General features: G+C 35.2%; 1 protein-coding gene across 2 annotated transcripts in view; it reads left to right on the forward strand.

Moving 5' to 3' along the window:
• The window catches only part of LOC115224264 (ATP-binding cassette sub-family A member 2), a 211,658-nt gene that overhangs the window by 169,340 nt on the left and 14,358 nt on the right, over nt 1-27,960 (forward strand). For both annotated transcript variants that reach the window (XM_029795078.2, XM_036515271.1), the window contains 15 exons: nt 127-325; nt 5,899-6,004; nt 6,091-6,202; nt 8,337-8,397; nt 8,678-8,852; nt 9,234-9,349; nt 11,279-11,426; nt 12,011-12,134; nt 13,452-13,584; nt 15,849-15,969; nt 19,884-19,955; nt 22,525-22,631; nt 24,049-24,190; nt 26,232-26,366; nt 26,489-26,592. In XM_029795078.2, the coding sequence (XP_029650938.1) occupies nt 127-325; nt 5,899-6,004; nt 6,091-6,202; nt 8,337-8,397; nt 8,678-8,852; nt 9,234-9,349; nt 11,279-11,426; nt 12,011-12,134; nt 13,452-13,584; nt 15,849-15,969; nt 19,884-19,955; nt 22,525-22,631; nt 24,049-24,190; nt 26,232-26,366; nt 26,489-26,592 (1,855 nt within the window). The remainder of the gene's footprint in view (nt 1-126; nt 326-5,898; nt 6,005-6,090; nt 6,203-8,336; nt 8,398-8,677; nt 8,853-9,233; nt 9,350-11,278; nt 11,427-12,010; nt 12,135-13,451; nt 13,585-15,848; nt 15,970-19,883; nt 19,956-22,524; nt 22,632-24,048; nt 24,191-26,231; nt 26,367-26,488; nt 26,593-27,960) is intronic.

Raw genomic sequence — 27,960 nt, forward strand, 5'->3', positions numbered from 1 at the left:
TTGTATGCATTTAACTTACGTTTATGGTATTAATAATTATAAATATTATGTATTTGTAGACAAAAGAATTTAAATTATTCTGGATAAGATATATTTTAATTTGAAATGATTTCTTTTTGCTTGTAGCATCGTGGCCAACTCAGAAAGAACACTATTATCCCTTGTGTAAATGTGCTGCTGATGGTTCTGGCTTTATTTGCTCTGAAAATGGACATAAAAAACCCAAGAGTAAAACATTAGTAACAAGTGATATAATTCAGGATATAAGCAGAACAAGTCCTGAGAAGTTTTTCTTGTATACAACTGATGAATACAGATTGCATCGGTAAGTCTGTAATAATTTGTATTGTTCTGTTGGATATTAGGTGCTATGTACTTTTTAAAAACTTCTGCTTTATAAAGTTTTAAGTATTATCAGTAAGTATCTAAACAGCAACTAAATTTGTTGTCCCTTGTTTTAATATATAATAACACCAACAAAATAATCTAGCAATTTGACAATATTTTATTTAAGTAATAAAAGTACAAAAGAAAGAAGAATATCTGTCCCCATAGCATGTTGATGGATTGCCTGGGCTCTCAACTCTGAATGGAATCATCAATGCACTGATGTGACATACTATGCACCAACCTTCATCTTTTATAGTTGTGTGCTCAGGTTCCCACCAATTCTTTGCTCATTCATTCCTTGACATTGTTCATCCATCTTTCATCTGTCTGTTTATGGCTCCTTGAAGAAGTCTTTGCATAACTACTGGATCTTGTTATATAGCCATACTATTCTCAGCTTTCTTATCTTTGCTGTTTTGAGAAGGGTTTCAAAGGACCTGGTATAATGTTGGATGGTTTTGCAAATTTATTCATTGTGATGCGGACCATGTACAAGATGCCTAAGATAAGACTTCATCACCAGATGCTATTGCAGCATGTTGATTGTGCCACCAATATAATTGTCTTCCTACTCAGCATAGTTTATAGTTCAGAATTAGTCACGAGGACTGCTGTTAATTACTTAAATTATTGCCAAATTAATTGAAGAACTATAGAAGTTTGAAACTGAAGAATGGGTCTGAAGTGTTGAAGTGCCAAGATTAAGACATTATTTGGCTGAAAAAATGTCCAATAACATTTGGAAAGCGACCTGCTTGGTATGTAGGAAAACAGTTCAATTCTGTGTAATGAATACAAATAATGAAAATATTTAAAATGTGCAGGTAGAAACTCTATAAGATGCACCAAGTGTAAGCTATGGACACATAAGAGGTGCAGCAATGTCAAAGGAAGGCTAACTAGGAAAATAGTTTTTGTCTGTGGCAAATGCTCAGGAGCAATAAACACTGGAAATGTGCAGAGACCAACTTCTGCCACGTTCCAGGGAGACAAACTAGAAGTAGTTGATAGCTTCCGCTACCTAGGAGACCAAGTCAGTAGCGGGGGTGGGTGTGCTGAAAGTGTAACTGCTAGAGTAAGAATAGCCTGGGCAAAGTTTAGAGAGCTCTTACCCCTGCTGGTGACAAAAGGCCTCTCGCTCAGAGTAAAAGGCAGACTGTATGATGCATGTGTACGTACAGCCATGCTACATGGTAGTGAAACATGGGCCGTGACTGCTGAGGATATGCGTAAGCTCGCAAGAAATGAAGCCAGTATGCTCCGATGGATGTGTAATGTCAGTGTTCATAATCGTCAGAGTGTAAGTTCCTTGAGAGAAAAGTTGAACCTAAGAAGCATCTGTTGTGGCGTGCAAGAGAGACGGCTGCGCTGGTATGGTCATGTGACGAGAAAGGCTGAAGATAGTTGTGTGCGAAAGTGCTACACCCTAGCAGTTGAGGGAACCTGTGGAAGAGGTAGACCCAGGAAAACCTGGGACGAGGTGGTGAAGCACGACCTTCGAACTTTAGGTCTCACTAAGGAAATGTCTAGAGACCGAGACCTATGGAAGTATGCTGTGCGTGAGAAGACCCGGCAAGACTAGTCAGGCCATAACCCGTGGCCCCTACCTGGGACGTAGTCAGTCCTCCTGTGCATACCTTCCTTCTTGTGACACTTATGAAGACCTGTTGAGGCAAGTGAAAATCAAAATCAAAACAAATCAAAATAGATGAACATCAGTGGAATTGTATTCTTTGTGGTACCAGTGCCGGTGGCACACAAGAAAACCACCCAAACGTGGCCGTAGCCAGTACCGCATCGACTGGCCTCCGTGCTGTGGGCACAACAAACACCATCCGATCGTGGCCGTTCGCCAGCCTCATCTGGCACCTGTGTCGGTGGCACATAAAGACACCATCCGAAGACCCGGCGACGTAGTCAGTCCACCTGTGCATACCTTCCCTCTTATGACACTTGTGAAGACCTGTTGAGGCAAGTGTGTGACACTTGTGAAGACCTGTTGAGGCAGAGGCAAGTGTGTGACACTTGTGGAGACCTGTTGAGGCAAGTGTGTGACCCTTGTGAAGACCTGTTGAGGCAAGTGAAAATCAAACCAAATCAAAATAGATGAACATCAATGGAATTTGTATCTTTGTGGTTCCAGTACCGGTGGCACACAAGAAAACCATCCGAACGTGGCCGTAGCCAGTACCGCATCGACTGGCCTCCGTGCTGTGGGCACAACAAACACCATCTGATCGTGGCCGTTCGCCAGCCTCATCTGGCACCTGTGTCGGTGGCACATAAAAACACCATCCGAAGACCCGGCGACGTAGTCAGTCCACCTGTGCATACCTTCCCTCTTATGACACTTGTGAAGACCTGTTGAGGCAAGTGTGTGACACTTGTGAAGACCTGTTGAGGCAGAGGCAAGTGTGTGACACTTTGTGAAGACCTGTTGAGGCAGAGGCAAGTGTGTGACACTTGTGGAGACCTGTTGAGGCAAGTGTGTGACACGTGTGACACTTGTGAAGACCTGTTGAGGCAAGTGAAAATCAAACCAAATCAAAATAGATGAACATCAATGGAATTTGTATCTTTGTTCCAGTACCGGTGGCACACAAGAAAACCATCCGATCGTGGCCGTTCGCCAGCCTCATCTGGCACCTGTGTCGGTGGCACATAAAAACACCATCCGAAGACCCGGCGACGTAGTCAGTCCACCTGTGCATACCTTCCCTCTTATGACACTTGTGAAGACCTGTTGAGGCAAGTGTGTGACACCTGTGAAGACCTGTTGAGGCAGAGGCAAGTGTGTGACACTTTGTGAAGACCTGTTGAGGCAAGTGTGTGACACTTGTGTAGACCTGTTGAGGCAAGTGAAAATCAAAATCAAAATCAAATCAAATCAAATCAAACCAAATCAAAATAGATGAACATCAATGGAATTTGTATCTTTGTGGTACCAGTACCGGTGGCACACAAGAAAACCATCCGAACGTGGCCGTAGCCAGTACCGCATCGACTGACCTCTGTGATGTGGGCACATAACAAACACCATCCGATCGTGGCCGTCCGCCAGCCTCATCTGGCACCTGTGTCGGTGGCACATAAAAACACCAACCGAAGACCCGGCAAGACTAGTCAGGCCATAACCCGTGGCCCCTACTTGGGACGTAGTCAGTCCACCTGTGCATACCTTCCTTCCTTCTTGTGACACTTGTGAAGACCTGTTGAGGCAAGTGAAAATCAAATCAAATCAAATCAGATCAAAATAGATGAACATCAATGGAATTTGTATCTTTGTGGTACCAGTGCCGGTGGCACACAAGAAAACCATCCGAACGTGGCCGTAGCCAGTACCGCGTCGACTGGCCTCTGTGCTGTGGGCACGCAACAAACACCATCCGATCGTGGCCGTTCGCCAGCCTCATCTGGCACCTGTGTCGGTGGCACATAAAAACACCATCCGAAGACCCGGCAAGACTAGTCAGGCCATAACCCGTGGCCCCTACCTGGGACGTAGTCAGTCCACCTGTGCATACCTTCCTTCTTGTGACACTTGTGAAGACCTGTTGAGGCAAGTGAAAATCAAATCAAATCAAAACAAATCAAAATAGATGAACATCAATGGAATTTGTATCTTTGTGGTACCAGTGCCGGTGGCACACAAGAAAATCATCCGAACGTGGCCGTAGCCAGTACCGCATAGACTGGCCTCCGTGCTTTGGGGACGTAACAAACACCATCCGATCGTGGCCGTCCGCCAGCCTCATCTGGCACCTGTGTCGGTGGCACATAAAAACACCATCCGAGCGTGGCCGTCTGCCAGCCTCGTCTGGCACCTGTGTCGGTGGCACATAAAAACACCATCCGAGCGTGGCCGTTTGCCAGCCTCGTCTGGCACCTGTGTCGGTGGCACATAAAATCACCCACTACACTCTCGGAGTGGTTGGCGTTAGGAAGGGCATCCAGCTGTAGAAACACTGCCAGATCTGACTGGCCTGGTGCAGCCTTCGGGCTCCCCAGACCCCAGTTGAACCGTCCAACCCATGCTAGCATGGAAAACGGACGCTAAATGATGATGATGATGATGATGATGACAGGATCTCTGATAAGGAAACAGAATTTTAGATGCCCCAGAATAGTTAGCAACAATAGTGGACCCTGAATTGAATAGAAATGTGCAGCCAGATGAATACCCACCATTGGGCATCTACCATACTCTGAACGTCTTGCTTCCCTGAGCATAGACACATTAAAGCTCCAACATCTGGCAACTGATTATCCATCACTCACAAGATTATCCATCATTTTTCCAACAACAATCTTGGGCACCTTTTTGACTTCCATATGTTTCACTTATGGACAAACTTACAAAATCAAAAAGAACACAGCACCCATAACTTTCAAAAACATTTTTTCACACTCAGAATTGCTGAAGCATGGAATAAACTACTCATATCAGTTGTTAGCTATCAGGACACTACTCCTTTCAAAACTTCCATGCTTCCTGCCAACAGTAAATTTGTTGCCCCCACCCCTGTTTTTTTGTTTTTTTAAGACTTATCCACTGTTCTTCTTGTGTATATTTTATGTACTGTTCATGCAGTTTTAGTTACTTTTTCTGATGAGTTGTAGTGCACCTGAGCACTATGTACAATAAGCTCATTATTATATTATTATAGTATGGGTTGCTTAGAAAGTTTATTGGATGTAATATGTACCATTCTTGAAAGAGAACTAGTTTTAGTGTAGTGGATAGTTTAAAATAGGTTAAATGAAGTTACTAATTTTGTTGGTAACGAAAGGTTTTGTTTGCTAAACAAAAGGCAAATTATATAGGGCATGCAGAAGATGTCTGGTCAAATAGATGTAATTCAATATTGGTCATTGTAGCTCATGTCACTTTTACATAATCAAAGTTGATTGTGGAATACCTAAAAAGATGGAGTTGGTCATACAATGAATATTAAATTTCATAGAATAATATATCTAAGTCTTTAAAAGCATCAATTAATGAATCTTAAAATAGTTAAAAATTTTCCAGTATATGCAACCAAGGCAGTATTAAATTGAAATAGCCATCTATGTATCATACTTAATGTATATACACCACTGATAGGCCAGTTACTACTGTGTTTGTCCTGAGGTAGCATCTCTTATGAACGTGTTTTGTTAAAAACAATATCAGGGGAGGGGATGAATTCTTGTTTCCTTCCTCCAATATTTGTGTTTTTAACACATGTTCATAAAACATGTTCTCTCAAGACAAATACCACAGTAGCTAGCTTGTCAATGGTGTATATACTCAATACATAGATGGTTAGTTTAAAATTTTATGAGACAAATTTGAAAATATGTATTAAGAAAAATGAATTATATAATGATGAATATAGAAACATAGTTTTGGGAAATGAAATATGTATTTATCTTAGATTGCTGTGGGTAATTTTTCAAAATCTTCCTAAGTATCCCAACACATTTACCTGATGTCCTGCTATATATTACATTCTTAATCCCTTTTAGCTATGGTGGTATGTCATTTGGACTGGTCCGTTCAATGGTACCAAAAGACTTTGGAAATTCTGCACCTGCACTATTTAGACGCCTTGCAGTAAGAAATGTAGCAAAGGTATTTCTATATTTTATTCTGTTTCATTATTGAAATTCAAATGAAAAGGGTCTCATATTTTAATCTTTTGTAATTATTTGTTCCAGGTGTTCTTTAATCCTAAAGGTTTCCATTCAACACCTGTGTACTTAAATACACTTAATAATGCTATTTTGAGAGCTAATTTACCCAAAGAGAAGGGTAACCCAGCTGCATATGGTAAGTTAAAATATTTTTAGCAATTGTCTAATGTAAAAATTTTTTAATAAATATAAAAGTGACAGTATTTTATTATATACTCTTTATGGAAAAATTAAATTAAATTCTAGATTTCTGCAACCATATCCACAACAAAAGAATTAAGTGCATAAACAATTTTTTCAAAGTATCAAATTAATTTGAAATAACTTTTGATGTTTACTCACTCTCTTAATTTCAATTTTTTTTAGATTTAAAAATTGATTTCTGTCTTTGACATTTGTAAAATATTCTTCCAAAAGACATGAAACAAGAGAGATATAACATGTCAGTAAAGATGTTAGAGAAATGAAATAGTTGCAACCAGTTTTTGAAATTTGCTTGTAAATGCACCTGTATGCTTACTTCTTGTTGTATCATGCTAACATTTGAACAGATATCAACTGTTAAGTTCAGGCAAGGCTGTGTCATTAAGAAGTTAGCCTTGTAACCATGAGGGTTCAGTCCTACTATGTAGCACCTTGGACAAATGTCTTCAACTGCCTTAGGTCAACCAATATTTTATGAACTAATTTGGAAGATGGAAAGTGTATTAAGCTTATTGTGTGTGTATGTACGCATGCTAGTATGCTATAATTGAGGCTCTCGTAACTTAATGTATATACACATTATGCACACAACTGAGCCCCCTTTTTTCCACACAGACACCTGGATCCCTTTTCCAAACCACTTCCTATTAACATTCATATGTCATTCTTACCTAGACGACCCCACCCTGTAACTTTTGTTTGTATTCATTTTTCATTCCACCCACTGCAACTTACAACCTCTGACCCCTACTACGTCCTGTTGTCACCTATTCCTTGTTCTTACCCTTAACAGCCTCCATCCCCTTCCATCCAGCTGTAGAAATCATACCAAAACTGTGATACTGGAGCAAGATGTGGTCCTCTGACCCATGAGATCCTATCAAAATGTCCAACCATAGAAAGCAGACAAAATGATATTATATGCATACATTAATACACACACACAAAGCCTTGTGAATGGATTTCATTGATAAAAACTGAAAGAAGCCTGGTATGTGTTTGATTGTGTTTGTGTGTCCTGTCTCAACATTGTATGATGCTGTCAACAAATGTCACTGTCATGCAAGCATCCATTTGCTATCATGACACCATTCATTTGCAGTCATCTGTGAAAATATCTGGTCATTGCATTGTTCATGTTTGAAGGACTTTGTTTCTGTACTTAGAAAAAGGTGAAGGTTGGGTGAAGCAAAGAACATCCAGCCATAGAGTATCTGCTTCAACAAATTTCACCTGAGTTGTGTGAGCATGGAAAAATGAACATAAAAATGATTGAGTTTGTGAATGAATGAGATTATGTGAATGTTATTTTTCGTTTGTGACTGAGTGAACTGATGCTGATGTTCATTGTACACATTATGGCTGATATTTCTGCTCTTTCAAAAACCTGTGGAATATAAAAATCTCTTACCCCAAAAAACAGGTGAGGTTTGTCAACAGGAAGAGCATCCAGCCATAAAATCATGCCTCAAATTCAATTCCCATTCAAGCCTAACCAGTGTACAATTATAGACATTAAACAAATATATTTAAAAAAAAATATTTGTTGCTAAAGCATTTTGAATGAAAATCTTTCACTGTATATGTCTGCATTTGAAAGTTCAGAATATATTAGTTTAATGTAACAAATACTCCTAAAAACCAAGCTGAGTAATATTTTCATAATTTACTTTCTACATTCAAGACTCAACTATCATTGTACTGGAAAAAAAAAACTATCAGTGATTTGCAGCCTGTTTTTATTCTTCTTTATTACTAATGACTTATTAAAACATTCATTATCTCTCTTTACACTAAAAAAAAAAGCTATTTAAGGGTTTATATTTTGATTATTTAGATTTCAATTTATTTTATAGTTACTTCATTTATCAAACTTAGTTTTAACGTTTTTAAAAAGGCCTTAAAATAGTTTTGTATTTCATCACTTTTTTGCAGTTTTTTTTCATTGATATTTTTCATTATATTTCTTCAGTAAACTTTGGTTTGTTAATGGAACTAAATTTGAAAAATTATAGAAGCAATAAGAAAGTTACATAAGATAAACATGATAATGTTTCTTTTTGTAGGAATCACTGTGACCAACCACCCCATGAATCATACTAACAACAAATTATCTATGGATTACATGTAAGCATTTTTGTTTGTGTTTGGACTGAGTGATTAGCTATTTTTTTAACTAGTGTGTCAGTGATGAACTTAGGCTTTATTATTCAAGTCGAGCATTATCTCTCTTTATTTCTCTATCAATAAATTGAATCAGATTTAATGATGTTAAATTACATAACCAGTTGTAATTTACTACTCATTTCTCAAATATAAAATTGTTTCTTGATAATGTTCTAATAATTTATCACAGATCATAATTATTGTTTTGAAATTCTAATTTTATGCATTTCTTTTGGAACAGCCTACAAGGATCTGATGTGCTGATTGCAATTTTCATCATTGTTGCTATGTCATTTGTCCCAGCAAGCTTTGTATTATTCTTGGTCTATGAACGTTCTATCAAAGCAAAGCACTTGCAATTTGTCAGTGGCATGGATCCTTTTATCTACTGGCTAGCAAATTATGTATGGGATATGGTATGTTAATTTACATCCATTTTTCATTTTAATGTAGTAATTGTGTGAAAAGAAACTATAAAAAATTTCAACCTGCCTTTAGAAATTTTTGAACTGATTTAAATTTAAAACCTTCCATCAAAATTTCATGTGTTCAAAACATTAGTTTAATTATCAGCAAAGTTATGTCACTAAATTCTTTGTTATTTTGAAAATTAATTGAAGCAAAAACAGAAATAAAGCAAAATGAGTTAAAAATATGGATTAATCTTGTAAATTTATATTGTATTACTTTAACCAAAGTGATAATAATTCTATTAGAGTATTACAGCATTTTATGTACCAATATAAAATGTCTGAAAATACAATGTTTAAAACAAAAACTAAAACATTTATTTTCAGTGTAATTATGTGATCCCTGCATTTTGCTGTATTGGAATCCTTCTAATTTTTGATATTCCTTCGTATGTGTCGCCAACGAATCTGCCAGCAGTTGTTTCCCTTTTCTTACTGTATGGGTAGGTATTGGCTTAATTTTTCTATCGTTAAATTTTTAATTTCATCGCAGGGGTAGAGGCAAACATATATAGTCAATTAGATTGATACTAATACAAGCAGGTACAAATTTCTTTTTAACCAGTCTGAAGACATGAAAGATATACTCAGTATACACGTCTGTTGGATGCTGTGTGTGCCATGAAATGACACAACCAACAGATATCTTTATACAAGGCAGATACTTATAACAAGTTTTTCAATTTTGAGCATATCTACACAGATATGGCACATTTCTTTAATTTCTAGAATTGAATTATTAGAGTTAGAGATTAATTAGAATTAGCAAATGAGAAAGTTATGAAGTTAATCATTTTGTTTTCTCTGAAGCCATTCAAAGAATACGCTATAACACAGCTAGTTGAGTAGTATTTTGGAGTATCATAGATATGTTGAATATTGTAATCATGACATTTGACAGGATTTGGACTATGTTAATTATTCATTTGGTTACAATAGTCACTCCAAGAAAAAGGGAAATTGGTTATATTTTGTTTTAAATATTTATCCTATACCAAAAAATAGACACCATAGTGAGGGTCATCATAGTAGCGTTTATAGCCTCCAGGCAAATCGGTGTACTGGGCCCTGTAGTATTTGACAGCAAGTCATATCATAGATTAGAATTGGGTCCCCTATATCCATGAGGCCCTGGGGAAATTGTCTTGTGTGCTCATGTCTTAAGACAGTGCTAGACATTATATGTTGGTCTATATTAATAAAATCAGTTTGGTAAGACTGACATGTCAGTCTCCTATAGTCACTATACCCTCCTCTTTCGACTAGCCTTACAAAGATTTTAGCATTCCAATAAATGATAAATAAATGAAAAATATGATGCTGATTGTCTACTTGTATCTGTGTGTGTATGCATAACTGTATGAGACTCTGGTGTGCGTGTGTGCATATAACTATGAAACTGTATGCAGGTAACTATGAGACTGTATGTGTGCACACACCTGTATGAGACAGTTTGTGTGTGTGTGCATGTAACTATGAGACTGTACATGTGCATGCAGCTATGAGACTGCGTGTTTGTGTGTGCATGTAACTGTATGAGAGTCTGTATGTGCACTTACTGCACACTGTGTGTGTGTACACACATGTGCAAGTACCTGTATGAGACTGTTTATGTGTGTGCAGGCATAATTGTATGAGACTGTGTGTATTTGTGTGTGTATGTGTGAAACAATAACTGAATGTGTATGCTGGTATCTGTATATTTAACATACAGACTGTGTTTGGAATGTCTGTGTAAGTTATCTGTGTACGTTTGTGTAACAATATAAGACTATAATTGTCTGCTGACATCTGTGTGTGTGTGTTTATATATGTATGCATGTGTGTATGCGTACATGTCAATATGTGGCTTTGTTTGAGTGTGTGTGTTTGTGTAACAATAGGAGATTATGCAATTGTCAGCTGATATCTGTTGGCACGTGGCTTAAATGTTAGGGCATTCAGCTCATGATCGTGAGTTTGAAAACCAGCAGTGAGTTGTATTTGTAATTCACAAGGGCCAGCCTTGTAATAATAATAATTTTCAGCTTCAGAGATTCTTTATTCAAATTCTTAAAGCCTTTCTCTGAATGTCATTTAGAATATAGTAACATATGTTATAGTTTCAATAAACATATGTTTGTTCAAGAGTGTTAAACTATTTTGTTTTATTATCACCTTCATTTTATGTTCCTTTTTTCCATGCTGGTATGAGTTTGGTGGGTTTTATGAGGTAGTCTTTTATAGCCTGGGCTCTTCATGTCATCAATCATTTTTGTTACTCCTTATAACATGCAGGAACATGGCATATCTATTCTAAAGCTAAGATACACACATAAACATGTAATTAGCTTCATATGGTCAAATTTTGCTTCAAATTATTTCTTTTATAGCTGGTCGATTACTCCAGTCATGTACCCAGCATCCTTTTGGTTTCGGGAACCAAGTACAGCTTATATCTGCCTCATTGTCATCAACTTATTTGTAGGCATTACCTGTATTGTTTGCAGTTTTCTTCTAGAAATATTCTCTTATGACAAGGTTTGCAATTTTATCATTTTTTAAAGAATTTCTTTTTCATTTGTAACATTGTGGTTCATCTTTAAATTTAAGTTCTCATTTACGTATGTATATATATATATATATATATATATATAATATACATACACACATACATACATACATAGCTATATTTTTCCTATGAAACACATAGACCGTATAGAAGTGTTCAAGTCGAATCTGAGATGTTAGGTATAATAAATGAAATGGAGAAAGTTCAAGTGAGGCAAACTACAATGAACACATGTGTATGGTTTTGATTATGATAAAAATTACCCAAAAGAAAACATATTAATATATTAAAAATATGAAAATATATGAATATTAAATATATATATGGACATCAAAATATATGAATATATAAACACAGTATTATTATAATGAAGTATAGGAATATAGATAAAAACGTTTTTAAAAAAAGAATTGAAAATATAGTGAAAAGATAATAATAGGCATCAAAATAAGGTTTGGCGTTACATATTAAAAGAAAACATTCCAACAGTTCATAAAAAGTTATTTCAATATTATTACCTTTATATGGCATTATTTTCATTTTTTTTTTCCAGGACCTGAAACGTATACACTTACTTCTAAAGAATATATTCCTACTCTTTCCTAATTATTGTCTTGGCAGAGGATTGATGGATATTGCATTCAATCAGTACAAAAACATGTTTTACTTCAAAACAGGTAAATTTTTAATTCTTTATAAAAACAAGAACATGATTAAAAATGATATTTTAACATCTTTAATAGGTACAATGAGGAAGAAATGGTGGTACTGAACCAAACGTTATGTTGTGTTCAGATTCTAAGGTGAAATATGAACCATTGATATTCTAAATTCAAGCTAAACAGCTATGCCTTCTCAAAAACATGTGGCCTTTTACCATCATCAACACCAAGAGAAATAATTATGAAATAGGTTCAAGACAGCAAATATGTAGGGAAAAATTGAATTGCCTTCTGTGCATGCCTTATATTTACTTTGTTTATCACAGACGGCTGTACAGCTAAGTCAACACAAACAAGATTTGAAATTAGTATGCAATAACAAAATTGTATATAAGTTTTTAGTTCAATATCCTACTATTTCTGCTACTCTACCATCTTAATAATAATCCTTTCTACTATTGGTACAAGGCCTAGATTTTTGTGGGGAGGGGTACAATTAATCACATTGACTGGTACTTAATTTATCAACTCCAAAAGGATGAAAGGCAAAGTCAACCTCAGCGGAATTTGAACTCAGAACATAGCGACAGACGAAATATCACTAAGCATTTCACTCGGCATGCTAACAATCCTGCCAAATCATCACCTTAATAATAATGATGATGATTTCAAATCTTGGTACAGGGCCAGCAGTTTTTGAGGGAGTGGTAAGTTAACATTAACCCAAATACTTGACCCCCAATAGGATGAAAAGCAAAGTCAATTTTGGCAGAATTTAAACTCAGAATGTAGAGACAGATGAAATGCTACTAAGCATTTTGTCTAGCATGCTAATGGTTCTGCCAGCTTGCTGTTAATAATAGGAAGAAGAATGTAAATAATTGATGGGAATATTTGTAAGAAACTTGGTTTTACATGCACAGAAAAATTATAACCTTTCCACGGGAATAGAAATACAATCACTTGAAAAATGGAGGTTGTTGTGCAGTTTTCCTATATGGACCATAAGAAGATTAGAACACAACAAAAAGAATGTAGCTTGGATAAGTGTCTCAGGTCAATCCAAGATATTTACCCAGGACACTTGCAATTTCATTGCACCTTGTGACTGTGAAGTTAGCTTCTTAAACATCTTGAAAAGCAGTAATTGATTTATTGGAAACTTGTAACTATTAATATATTTGTTCACAAAATGTAGTTTATACAAAAACTGTGTATGGGAAGATATAAAATTACATTAAAGAATGCTGTATATCAAACCTATTCAACCCATGCTAGCATAGCTATGGCAATAATAATGGTAACTGTGATGTGCATATTGTGTATTTTCAGGACAATATCATTATATGAGGTCACCATTTGAATGGGACTTAACAACAAAAAACCTAACAGCTATGGCAGGAACAGGCTTGTTCTTCTTCATTATAACTCTTTTATGCGAGTATCGGTTTTTCATAAAATCAAGGTAATTTATATCTATTTTAACTATTTGGCTATATTTTATTATAAGTAAGTCATTGTTCATAGTAACCTTTTAAATTTTATTCCTGAGATATTACATTTTCATCTCAAGTAACTCATTTTATTTGATATATTTTTGGTAAAAATGTTTGAGCTGAGCTTTTATGAAACCATGTTTGTAAGAAAATTATAACATATTGGTCAGTGAGTCAAGCACACCATTCATTTTAGCACCATAATCCATAATGTTTGATGTCTTAGTCATTAGGTTGCTTACATTTGAACCAAACTTCTGACTAGAAAGTAGTAGTGCTTCTTTCAACTGCATCTTCCCTTGTAGAGTGCCACTGCTGGAGTACAAATGGAAAATGTTTTCCATTGGATGTCCAACACCTGGTGCAATAAGAGCCAAACTCTTTAATGGTATCTGGGGAGATAGCATTATCAGCTGGCACATAACTCATTTATAGAACTGCTGCCTCAGCAAGCACAAGATTTCAAGATGACAGCCTATGCTCATTGACTTACTATTTAACTTTTTTGTTATATTTCAGTTAAAATATTCTCCCTTTGTTCAATTAATTCTGAAAATAAGAAATTAGTAATGGAACTTTGTCATTAAGTTGGTGTTTAGAATGTAAATTAGCACAAAATTTTAATAGACGATTTTTAGATCATTTTAAAACAGGAAATTGGTGTCATAGAATCAGAGTATTCATAATGTTACTTTTAAAACTATCATATTATTTTACTATTATTCTGATGTGACCTACTTGGGTTGTAAATTTATCTCCTCACCCAGTTTAACAAGATAACTTGTCCTTGGGTACCTTCATCAGAGTTCATTCTGTTGCAAGTATTTGAGATTAGTCTCCAGTTTAAGGATATCTTCCTCTCTTCTTCTCACCAATCTCAGAAGCTTCAAAATGTGTTAAATGTATCATCCTTCCTCCAGAATAACTGCTCAAAAAAAATCTGTCATCATCTACAAAATACTCAAAATCACTGCAGTAATGACAATACTTTTGTGGAGATCTTTATTAGGTTCTGGTAATTTAAATCCTTTCATTTTTAAGATGGTACAATGCTATTTAAGAGAGATTAGGCTGCTATTTCTAGAATGTCAGACAACTGTTGAGCCAATGTTGTGGATCATGTCTTTTTGTTTTAAATTATCCCACTATACGTATTTTATTTGTTATCTTAATTATCCCACTATTTCATTTACCAGTATATTACCCTATAAATAAACTATAATGTTATTTGTAATCTTTATTTTTCCCACCAATTGTGAGTATTTACACATGTACTTTTGCTACTGTAGTGGGACATCTATTTTGATGTCTAGTTTACAATCTGGAGCAGCTGGCTTTTGTTCTGAAATCTGAAAAAAAAACCTAAAATTCAGAACACAACTGTCCCCAAGTAAAGGATTGTGTACCAGTATATTATTATTATTGTGTAATGATGCTATATTACACAAATACATAGACTCTCTTTTTAATTTTTTATCTTGAGATAGTTGTATTTTTGTATTGAGGTAAATGGTTTCAATGAACTGACTGCTGTGTGTAGTTTGAGTAATTATTCATGTATTGTAGTTTTGTTTTTGTCTTTTTTAATGGTAATTTTAAGTGTCTTTTGGAGAGACAAAAGACTTGAAGGTTTGTTGGCCATCTTCATCATGATATATGTTGAAACCTAAACTGCCCATGGTAAATTGTGAGAGAACAAATGTATGTTAAATAAGTCAGGGCACTGTAGTAAGCCTTGGAGTACTCTGCATGTTATAGATTACTTGTACTTAATTGCTACTATTTTGTATACAAAGCAAACGACTATAGTTTTGATGCCTGAGATGCTGTTGCTACACAGCACTACTAGATGAATCCTGTAATCCATGGTAATAATTCCAGTAGATGTAGCATCAAGACATATTAGTAAAGTTTGTCATAAATATTCCTGTAGATATTGTTATACAGTCTCAGCAGCAAATTTTCATAGTTGTGATTACTGTTATACTCAATTGTGTCACAGTATGTTGGTTCCCTGTATAGCTGTGGTTATTGAAATGAAGTACAAACTATATACTAAATCTATTGAACTACTTCAGATATTAATTTTTTATATTAATTTCACTCAAAAAATTACAGATATGACTCTTTACTGAGCAGAAAATCCAAGATGTATATTTATAATAAATATTATTTTCACACAGATTAATGAAATGATTTTTTCATCTGTTTCCTATGTAATTAATCTTTTAAGACCCTCAGATGTTGCTAACAAACTACCACAAGATGAAGATGTAGATGTTGCCAGTGAAAGAAAACGCATCTTAAGAGGTTCAGCTTGCAATGATGCATTGTGTCTGAAGAATTTAACAAAGGTAGTGCGATAATTTTGCTTATTTTTAACTTTGTCATGAAAGCTGAACTGTGATTCTCATCTTCATTAAATGTTGGAATCTTTTGATAAGTGGATTTAATAACCAACTACTCTATATGCATAGCTTCCTCTCTCCCACTTCCTCCTAGCTATCAGAGAAGTCTTACTTTTGGAAAAGAAAAATTGAACTAAAACTTTTACCAAAGCGTATCTTCAGAAAATGTGAAATTTCTGCTGAAAATTCTTCCTTTCATGGCTAAGGGCAGTTTAATTCATTTGAATACTGTTGTACATTCAATTTTGTTCTTAAACAGACAATATTAATCTAATTGCTATTTTTATATATAGTGTACTTTTTAGAATTTAGTATTGAGGTGCTTGCTGTTTAGATTTTGTCATCTTCCAGTATATGTTTTCATGATGTGTAACTTTCTACTTCATCAGATTTGATTCTATTTACATTTTAACCCATAGAAAGAGACTTGCATCTATCATTTGCAGACCATCTTGGGTTAAGCAATGGAATGGGAACTCAGTTTAGTTAATGTTCATCTTGAATTTCTGCAGATTGATATCATAATAGAAAACATAGTTGGGAAAGAGTTACAGTTCTGTGGGAGAATAGGATTCTATTTCTTTGTGGTGTTAGGGGCTGTGATGAGCTATGTCATGTTGGAGAGGATTGCAGATAAGGTAAATGGAAGTGAAGACTGCAGGGGCCAGCAGAAGAGCCACGGGGTCATGCGTGGGCAGGAAGCACCAGGGTGACAGTTCAAGGAGAGAGGGGAGTGTGGAACGTGTTTTTCTTCACAATAAGGACAGTGATCGCTCATCCTGCCTTGGTCAACAGGTAAGGTCTCTGTATTTCTTTTTCCCTTTTGCTTCTTTTTCTGTTGTCTTTTCCCTGTATTACACAACAAGCTATTTCAGCCCATAACAAAAGAAGCAAAGAAATACAGAGGCCTTACCTGTTGACCGAGGCGGGATGAGCGATCACTGTCCTTATCATGAAAAAAAAAACATCGTTCCACAATCCACTCTCTCCTTGAACTGCCTCCATGTGCTTCCTGCCTGCGCATGTCCCCCATGGCTCTTCCACTGGCCCCTGCAGTCTTCACTTCTGTTTACCTCATCTGCAATCCTCTCCACCAACACCATATTCTTACTGATAAAAAAAAACTTACATAAAAAACTCATTATTAGTGAATGTCCTGGATTATTCTTTCATTTTGTACTGTTGTTAAATAAAATGTCTGTCCCATGTTATAAATGGCGCCTGTTTAAACAAATATATTACCCTCAATACTTTGAGTTTTAATTTTTCTTCTCACTTGAATGTCTCTTTCATTTAGTTAACTTGATTTGAAATTTTCCCTTTCATTTTTGTATTTATCTAAGTGTACATGTTATGATTTATTATAACAAATTCACTTTTTACTACTGCATAGTGAAATTTAGACATTTGCATGTCCTCAAATGAACTGTTCAAAAATAAGTGCATTCTAAATGAAAGCAGATTCATTTTATCATTTGGATAAAGTTTTGAGTTTATTTGGTTTGATACTCCTTATTTCATCAGTTTTAATTAGGATATAAAGCAAGCTATTAGTAATACATATTTTATTGCTGTTCTCACAATGGAATAATTCACATCAACTATTGCATAGTGAATGATTTGAATTTCAAATTAAAGCAACTAAAAAATGAATTTTCAAAACTTATTTATACTTATGTAATAAAACACACTAAAAAAAAATTGAATAGTGACCATTAAATTTGAAACCAAACTGTCTGTATAAAAACTCAGGCTAAACCATACATGAAATTTCTTTTGTGTAAATACTTAATAAATTCATACCCTATTAATTTTACAAAAAAAAAAAAATTGAACAATTAAATACTGATCATTGACCAGAATAGCTTGATTTACTATAAATATTTCATATGAACTTAAATGAATATATATTATTTCCAAAACCTGTCAGCATTTCAGAGATTTATCTAAATGCTTTAGTTTTGTTATAAATTGATATATAATAAAGTAAAAGATAGTTAATATCATTACTATTGGCATGATTCTACTCTATGACTATTATTGATGATTGGGGTGGAATACTTTTGTTTTAGGAAAAGGGTCTGTAAAACACTATTTGACAGTCAGTTGAATTACATGCTCATTAACATCCATAATTAGTAATATTTTTTTATTGTGAAAGGTAAAAATTTTGATATCTATATATAATGTAAGTGCAGGAGTGGCTGTGTGGTAAGAAGCTTGCTTTCCAACCACATGATTCTGGGTTCAGTCCCAGTGTGGCACCTTGTAGCTTTGGGCTGACCAAAGCCTTGTGAGTGGATTTGATAGAAACTGAAAGAAGCCTGTTGTGTGTGTGTGTGTATGTATATATATATATATCTTTGTGTCTGTGTTTGTCTCCCCATCACCACTTATGTCCTTGTAACTTAGCAGTTCAGCAAAAGAGACTGATAGAATAAGTACCAGGCTTAAAAAATAAGTGCTGGAGTCAATTCATTCAACTAAAAATTCAAGGTGGTGCCCCAGGATGGTCACAGTCTAGTGACTGAAACAAGTAAAAGGAGTGGCTGTGTGGTAAGTAGCCTGTCTACCAACCACATGGTTCCGGGTTCAGTCCCACTGCGTGGCACCTTGGGCAAGTGTCTCCTACTATAGCCTCGGGCCGACCAAAGCCTTGTGAGTGGATTTGGTAGACGGAAACTGAAAGAAGCCCGTCGTGTATATATATATATATATGTATGTGTGTCTGTGTTTGTTCCTCTAGCATTAGTTGACAACCGATGCTGGTGTGTTTATGTCCCCGTCACTTAGCGGTTCGGCAAAAGAGACCGATAGAATAAGTACTGGGCTTACAAAAGAATAAGTTCCGGGGTCGAGTTGCTCGATTAAAGGTGGTGCTCCAGCATGGCTGCGGTCAAATGACTGAAACAAGTAACAGAGTAAAGAGTATATATATATATATATATATATATATATATATATACACATAAACCCTGCGTGTATTATATTATATAAGGCATATAAAAGAGAAACAAACAGATTGCTTTTATGGCATGAGTTTTTACAGATTCAATCTTTTCCTTGGATCAGCCACTGATGGAATATACCTTGGTGTGTTTACCATACTTCCATAATTGATTTATCTTTGTGATATATTGACTTTAATGTAGAGAAGTTGGTTTCTCATGGAAGTCCTACATCTCTTGAATAACAAGTAGTGAGATGGTAGTAAGTTCAAGTGGTGTTTCGTTCATTGTGCAAGGTAAAATCAAGCAGCAAATATAATGAATTTATTGGCTGGAGTATGTCTTATAATAGCAGTGTGTGTGTGTGTGTGTGTGTACGTATTTACGTACTTACATTAAATTTGTTTCATAACTGCATGGTTCTGGATTCAATCTGAAGTGTACGTATGTATGTACGTACATACACTTCTGATTGAATCCAGAACCATGCAGTTATGAAACAAATTTAATGGCACAGCTGTGATGAACTAAGTTGTCATAATTTTCCTCATAGCCATTAAAGGATTACAGAAAGGGATAATCAATTGTTATAGCAGTAATCTTTTAATCTATGTTTCAATTTTTAATGATTATAGCATTATTTTTTTCAACTATTTCTCCTACAATTGACTTTTAAAGATTTATGTATACTGTTTGAAAAAATCTGCAGTAACCTTAATAAAGTAACCAATCTATGCAAAGTGTTTATACTTCTTATTAGGTAGATATAAGCAAACAATATCTAGGGCCTTATTTTGATGCCAGTACAAATTTGAATTCATCAGTTTAGTGTTAATTAGTTATCTCCTACATTATTAATTTGTTCCTTTTCACATCTCTTAAAATAAAATATAAAACTTTCTTTTGTTTTAGATGTATGTGACCAGAAAATTAGGCAAACATCTAGCTGTTGACCATCTTTGCCTAGGTGTACCAACGGGTGAGGTAAATATTACTTGATATATTTGGCTGGTAATATCTAACAACTGACTAGTTTAACCCTTTCGTTACTATATTTCTGACCAAAATACACCCCTCATGAGTTTCAATTAAATTCTAAAATAATCATGAATCTAGGCTTGTTTCGTTAAATAACTGTAACTTTTTTACTTATCAACATATTAATGTGATATTTGGAACATAATTAAAGAAAGGGTTCTTAATCAATTCTATTGCATAACTTTTGTCTCAAAGTGACTTTAATTACAGGTAAATCCAGGTAAATTGAGCAAAAGGTAAAAATATTAAAATTTTAAATTGAGCAAAAGGTAAAAATATTAAAATTTTAAATTGAGCAAAAGGTAAAAATATTAAAATTTTAAATTGAGCAAAAGTTAAAAATATTAAAATTTTGTTTAAACATCACCATAGAAAATGAATCATCAGCTAATATTCAAATGGGTATGCAACAAAATTTTGATAAAGAAGAATTGTGCACATCACTATATCATCAGTTGAATGCACAACAGATGTACCATAAAGGTGGAATAAAGTGAAATACTGGAATCCACTGCAAGTTTGACCGAACTAAAGAAATCGGTCAAAAAATAATATACAGCCCTGGTTATGGTATGGAAGTGATAAATTCCAGACCACATTGTTCCCTAGGCCATGCTGACTAACATTATTTTCCCCGTATAAAAACTAAATCCACGCAGTACCCAGTATTTGCTTCACAAATTTTCCGAAATTTGAACCCCCATTTTGTGTTTGTTTACATTTTGCGTAAGTTTGTTTCCGCATTGATCGCTTCAAACAATAACTTCCAGACCACATCATACCCTAAGCCATGCTGACTAACATTAGTTTCCCTGTATAAAAACTAAATCCACAACAGTACCCAGTATTTGCTTCACAAATTTTCCAATTCGGAATCAATGCTTGATAACATGAAACTCCAATCCATTTTCAAAGTTGAAGAAAAATCGATGCCGAAAAAAAATGTGGGAAAAAATCTCCCAAAATTCAGGGAATTAAAATTACACGTCGATCGTTGTACAAAACTGTAGATGAACTGTTTTGAAGTATAATCACGTGTTTTCACAAATGTACTAAAGAGATTTGCTCTGATATTCTCATTTAAATATGAATAGGTAAATTCGGGCGGCTTTGGTCACATTAACCAAAATTTTTTTGGGGCGGTTTGGTAACGAAAGGGTTAATCACCTATAGATCAATCATCCTTTATATCACATGCTCTATATAACTTCTGGGGACAAATTTGTGATGGAAAATATAAATTACAGCTAACATTTAAACGACAAAGATTATTATCATCATCTTCATTTAGTGTCCACTTTCCATGCTGGCATGGGTTAGATGCTTTAACTGGAACTAGTAAGCTGGAAAGCTGTAGGTTCCAGTTTGATTTAGCTTTGTTTTTATAGCTAGATGGTCTTTGTTATACCAACCACTCCAAAGTGTAGTGGGTGCCTTTTACGTGTCACTAGCATGGGTGCCTTTTACGTGTCACTAGCATGGGTGCCTTTTACATGTCACCAGCACAGGTGCTTTTATGTGCCACCAGAACTGGCCACACCTACAATTTCACTTGGCTTGACGAGTTTTCTCAAGTACAGCAAATCGCCAAAGGTCTTAATGACTTGTCATTGCCTCCGTGAGATCCAACATTTGAAGATCATTCTTCACCACCTCATCCCTTGTCTTCCTGGGCCTACCTCTTCCACAGATTCCTTCTACAGTTAGAGATCAGCACTTTATGCAGCTCTCCTCATCCATACACATCACATGACTTTAGCAGCACAGTTGTCTCTCTTGTGCACCACATCTGAAGCCTCTCGTGCCCAATTTTTCTCTCAAGATGCTTACATTTTGTTGTACATGCACACTGATATTGCACATCCAGTGAAGCATACTAGCTTCATTTCTTTCAAGCCTTCGCATGTCGTCTGCAGACACAGCTCTTGTTTCACTGCCATGTAGCATAGCTGTTTGCACACAGGCATCATAAAACCTGCCTTTCACTCGATGGAAGTGGTCCTTTGTTACCAATAAAGGTAAAAACTCTCTGAACTTTGCCTAGCCTATTCTTATTCTAGCAGCTATTCTCTTGGAGCATCCACCTCCACTGCTGACTTGGTCACCTAGATAACGAATGCTATCAACTACATCTAGGTATCCCCTGCTGACATTTGAAGGAGTCTATTTTCTGTACATTTGCTACATACAAAGACTTTCCCTGTTAACCTTCCTTTGATATTGCTACACCTCGTATGTGTCCATAGCTAGCACTTATGAAGTTTCTACCTATGCCTTTTCTACATATCAAGCAGTGTCATCTCCCTGGAGGGATTTGTGATTTGTCTGCCTTCCTACTTACTAAAACTTACTAAGGTCTAAAGCCATAGTTCATTAGAAAACAATTAGTATAATCTATAGTGATTATTCCGACTTATTATATGGTTCCTATTCTGAAACTTGTTTATCTTATAATTTAAATCGAGTGATGGATTCAGACTTTTACATGTTACTGAGTAATAATATTTTCTTCTAGTGTTTTGGGCTGCTAGGTGTGAATGGCGCTGGGAAAACTACAACTTTCAAGATGCTAACTGGAGATATAGCACCAACAAATGGAGATGCTGAACTGCACCGTTTCAGGTAAAATCTTTCAAAATGATTTCAGCGAAAAGCAATGCATCCAGAAACACTCAATGTGTGTCTTTAACTTATCAGATGATTTATTATGAACATTTTAGGCACAGGCATATCTGTGTGGTAAGAAGCTTACTTCCCAACCACATGGTCCTGAGTTCAGTCCCACTGTATGGGACATCGGACCAACCAAAGGCTTGGGAGTGGATTTAGGAGACAGAAACTGAAAGAAGCCCATTGTGTGTGTGTGTGTGTGTGTGTGAGGCTTAAAAAAGCACTGGAGTCAATTCATTTGATTAAAAATCCTCAAGGCAGTGCCCCAGCATGGCTATAGTCTAATGACTGAAGCAAATACAAGATTAATAATAGTATCTGCAGAAATTAATTAAAGACTAGTAACATGATAGTAACTGCTAATTTAATATAAAGGACCCAAAAGAACTACCATTATTATAAACTGATTAGATAAAATTTTATAAATTACAGTAAAAGATATTTTGCATAAATCTGAACCTACTTGGAACAGTATCTTTTATTGGAACTAGCTGTAGTTACTGTTTTCAAAGAAAACACTCCTCATATTTTGAAAATGAAATGAATACTAAACTGTTTCATTGAAAGTAGTGACCAGTCTTCAACAGTCTTCAAATATCTTCGTGACATCTTAGAAATATACTTTTTAAAATTTTGCAGTCTATAGTTATTTAGTCAAAATATTTACTTATGCTACTTGTAATATTCAATTACGCAGCTTTATGCAGTAGCATTGTAGCTTGTTCATTGATTTACATTCTAATATTTTCTCTTATTTTTAAGTATTTTATGATATATATATATAAATTGAGAGAGGACTTAATTTTATTGGTTGAATTTTTCTCATGTTCCTTAAAATGTTTTAAGATTTTGCTTCCTTTTGGACAAATTTATAAATCTGTCTGAAATAATAACTTTTCAAAAAATTTCTACCTATAAAATCTTGAAAGGTTTTGGTTTTATCAAGAAAAACAAGCCTATTACTCTATGGATTTATTACCAAGAACTTTATCTCTTCTATTTAAATTTAAAATATTTAACTTGTATTCTTTTAAAAGTTTACTGAAAATTGTTCTTTGATATTTTTCTTGTTCCTGTTGACAATTCTACAAATTTGTAAAATTTGTTTCTTCTCTCTTTCTCTCTCTCTCTCTCTCTCTCTCTCTCTCTCTCAGACTTAGAGCTATAGGTAAATTCTTTCTAGGTGCTTTCAATAATCAGAAGTAATCACTGTCTAAAGTTTGTTTTCTTGTCTATTCTATCATTGTTTTTAAGGATTATGCAAATATTCTGAGGAATTAGCAAGACAAACATCCGATATATTTTAATGTAAAAGTGTTTATTATGTTTATCTGACCAAATTTTGATATAAAATACATTTCCTTTACAGTATCCTGAAAGACCTGAGTAAAGTACGACAAAACATTGGATATTGTCCACAGTTTGATTCCCTTTATGATGAATTATCAGCTCGAGAGCACCTTCAGTTTTATGCTCGTCTTCGAGGGATTCCTCCAAAAGATGAAGCAATTGTAAGTTGCCATTTTATTTATGCTTTTAATACAAATCTGAATAAGAAATGTGTGCAAGGTCTCTTGTGTCAGTGGTAATGTTTGTTGCTTTCTCTATTGATGTTTGTGCATTGACATGTTTGATATATAACTTAGAAAAGTTAATTACTTTACTATGCTGGTTGATTTTGAAATACTTGATTGGCTGATGTTTTGAAGCGTATTACAGGTAGTTCATAATTCTTACTATCAACTACATAGGACCAAAGTTCTTTGAAGTCACTGACCTCCTTAAGTTGTGGGCCAATATTGGAACAAATTGGCAGGTTGCTTTCATTTTCATTGTCACATATTCAGTTTTCTCTCCAATGAGCAATCAAATATTATAACCAACAAAGCTTACCATCTTCAAAATCTGTGTTGAGAGTTTTGTTCTCTTGGAGCAGAAACTTGAACTATGAAGAAGCTTCAAGATTGTCTTGATGGTGCATAAAACAGGCTTATGTGGATTTAACACATTTATGGGCAAGAGGTAGACTTTGTTGACCACTACTATTGTGCTAAACAAAAGGCTATATCTGATTATATATCATTTTAATTTCTATAACTTCATCTTCATAGTGAAGACCATTCTACTAAATTAATGTTTTTGGCAGGCACACAACACAAAACTGAGGAGCTACCAAAGCTAATTTGAGATAGTTTCTGGTGCAGCATTTTGGGACATCTTGGTTGTTGCCACCTGAAGAAGATAACTTTACCATAAGTTAAAATGTTAATAAATGGAAGTTTTTTTTTAAAAATTTGTTTGATTGATTACTGGGCAACCAAGATTTTAGAATTATTTGACAAGAGGCATATTGTTTTATGGAGAAGGTATTCAATTGATATTTTATTGATATTTTACATAGGCTTTAACAAAGCACTTATCCAGAAGTATCTGAATTTGTTGCAGTAGCACTATAAAAGTGAATTAAACTATTTACCTATTCAGTCATCTATTTTAAAAATAATTTAGCATAGTTATTCTAAATCTCTTCTATATATTGCTAGTTTGACAGCACCGCATGACTGGCATCCATGCTAGTGGAGCGCTAAGAACACCATCCTTGTGTGATCATTGCCAGGGCCACTAATTGGCCCCCGTGCCGGTGGCACATAAAAAGCACCATTCAACCGTGATCGTTACCAGCATTGCCTTATTGGCACTTGTGCCGGTGGTACGTGAAAAACAACATTGAAGCAAGGGCGTTGCCAGTGCTGCTGGACTGGCTCCTATGCAGGTAACACATAATAACACCGTTTGAGTATGGCCATTGCCAGTACCGCCTGACTAGCCCTTGTGCTGGTGGCACATAAAAGCACCCGCTACACTCTGAGTGGTTGGCGTTAGGAAGGGCATCCAGCTGTAGAAACTCTGCCAGATCAAATTGGAGCCTGGTGCAGCCATCTGACTCACCAGTCCCCAGTCAAACCATCCAACCCATGCCAGCATGGAAAGCTGACGTTAAACGATGGGGATGATGATGATTTCAATACTTGTAGAATAAATTTCAATTTTATTTTCTTGTTCCGGTATCTTTTGTGGGTTTTTTTTTACCTATTCAACTTCTAGATACTTGATGTTTCTTTTGAAAGTGAAATAGATGATACTATAGTTCTGCTTAAAACCCTTCTATCTTAAATTTAAAATGATACCACTCATTTACTGGCTTCCTTATTTTTCCATGGGTAGGAAAGAAATTCCAAAAGTTTGTGGCCCATGGAATATGTGATTGAGAAAAGTGTTTAGTATGGAATTGTGAATGAGTAATGATAAGAACAATCAATAGATGGGCAACAAAGCTTAGGTTCTCATTTTAGATATGAGCAAAGGCTTCACTAGTATCTAAGACAAGAAACTTCTCAAGGATGTGAAGCTATTAGTTATATGATATGAAGGCAAGATTTTGTTATAAATAACTCTATTTAAACTGTACTAATATTTCAGACGAAACTTATTAATGTTTGTGATGATGATGATTATTTGAAAAGACCTGATATTAACTATTTTTTCTTTCAGGTTGTCAACCAGGCTCTAAAGAAATTAGCTTTGACTGAATTTGCAGACAAGGCATCAGGCACTTACAGTGGTGGAAATAAACGGAAACTATCAACTGCCATAGCACTAATAGGAAATCCTCCAGTTATTTTTATGGTATGATAGAATTTTATTATTGTTTATTATTGGCAAGAATATCAAAAATGTTTATTTTTACTTTTGTGTAATTCACATTCCCCTGTTTCCATAATTTATATCTGTCTACATTTTTATTCCAGGATGAACCTACCACAGGCATGGATCCATATTCCAGACGGTTCCTCTGGAATCTAATTATAGATCTTGTAAAATCTGGTCGATCAGTCATACTCACCTCACACAGGTAAATGCTTTCTCACTTCCATTTCAACTGCATGACATACAGACTATGTGATTAGCAACTTTGCTTTGCTACCATGTGGTCCAGGTTCAGTTCCACTGTGTGATACCTTGGGGCCTGTCTTTTATTATAGCCCAAAGCTGTCCAAATCCTTGAGAGGGAATTTGGTGTGCAGATACTGGGAAGAAGTCCATCATATATATATATATATATATATATATATATCCTTTAAGTTTGTTTACAGGATACATTTTTGAGTAAGCATATAAAGGCTCCTATTTTATTATGCCGGCTACAGTCTAATGATGCCAATTTGCAATAGCAGTTTTATGAGGTTGTGCCAAGCTGTTCCAATATAATGTAGGGTAAATATAATAAAAATAATCCATGGATGGAATTCATGAATATTTTAATGCATCGCTATGCATGTTTCTTACAATCATAGTCCGTATTCCTGGGATGATTACAGTACAGTCAGTAATATCCATGGACATCGGGTGGATCATAGTTCATGCTTATTTCTGTAGACATAATGCCATATTGCTTGTGGAAACGAACACATGAATTATAATCCACCTGATGTCCATGAATACTATGGACTGTACTGTAATCATCCCAGGAATACAGACTATGATCATAAGAAACATGTGATTTGTGGAAACATGCATAGCAATGCATTAAAATATTTGTAAATTCCATCTGTGGATTATTATATATATAAGAAGAAATTTCAGGTGTGGAAACAAGGTCTGGAATCCATGAACCTTAGGGTTAATTTAGCAAAACCCAAAGTCCTAGTAAATAGGAAAACACACAACCCACATGTCCCTTCTGGGAGATGGCTCTGCTTGATATGTAAGAAAGGTGTTGGTAGAAACTCCATATGTTGTACCTAGTGCAAGCTTTGGACACATAAGAGTGCTGTCAAAGGAAGGTTAATGGAGAATATAGTCTTTGTGGGTGGCAAATGTGCTGGTACAATAAGCACTAAAATGATGCTGACAATAGGCTCCTTCAACTACTCAGGTGGATCATGAGAAGTAGTAGGTAGCTTCTGTTTCTTCTACGACCAAGTTAGTAGTGGGGGAGGGAGTTCTGAAAGTGTAGTTGCTAGGATAATAACAGGCTGGACGAAGTTCAGAGAGCTACTACTTTCTGAGTGAAAGGAAGATTATATGATGCCTGTGTATATACATCTATGTTACATGGCAATGAAACGTGGGTTTTGACTACAGAGAACTTACAAAGACTTGAAAGAAATAAGCTAGCATGCTCTGCTGGATACATAAAGTCAATATGCATGCACAACAGTGTAAATGATTTAAGAGGAAAACTGTGTATAAGAGGCATCAGATGTGTGCAAACTGTGCT

This window comes from Octopus sinensis, linkage group LG2 (genome assembly GCF_006345805.1).
Source record: "Octopus sinensis linkage group LG2, ASM634580v1, whole genome shotgun sequence".
In the NCBI taxonomy this organism is placed as follows: Eukaryota; Metazoa; Mollusca; class Cephalopoda; order Octopoda; family Octopodidae; genus Octopus; species Octopus sinensis.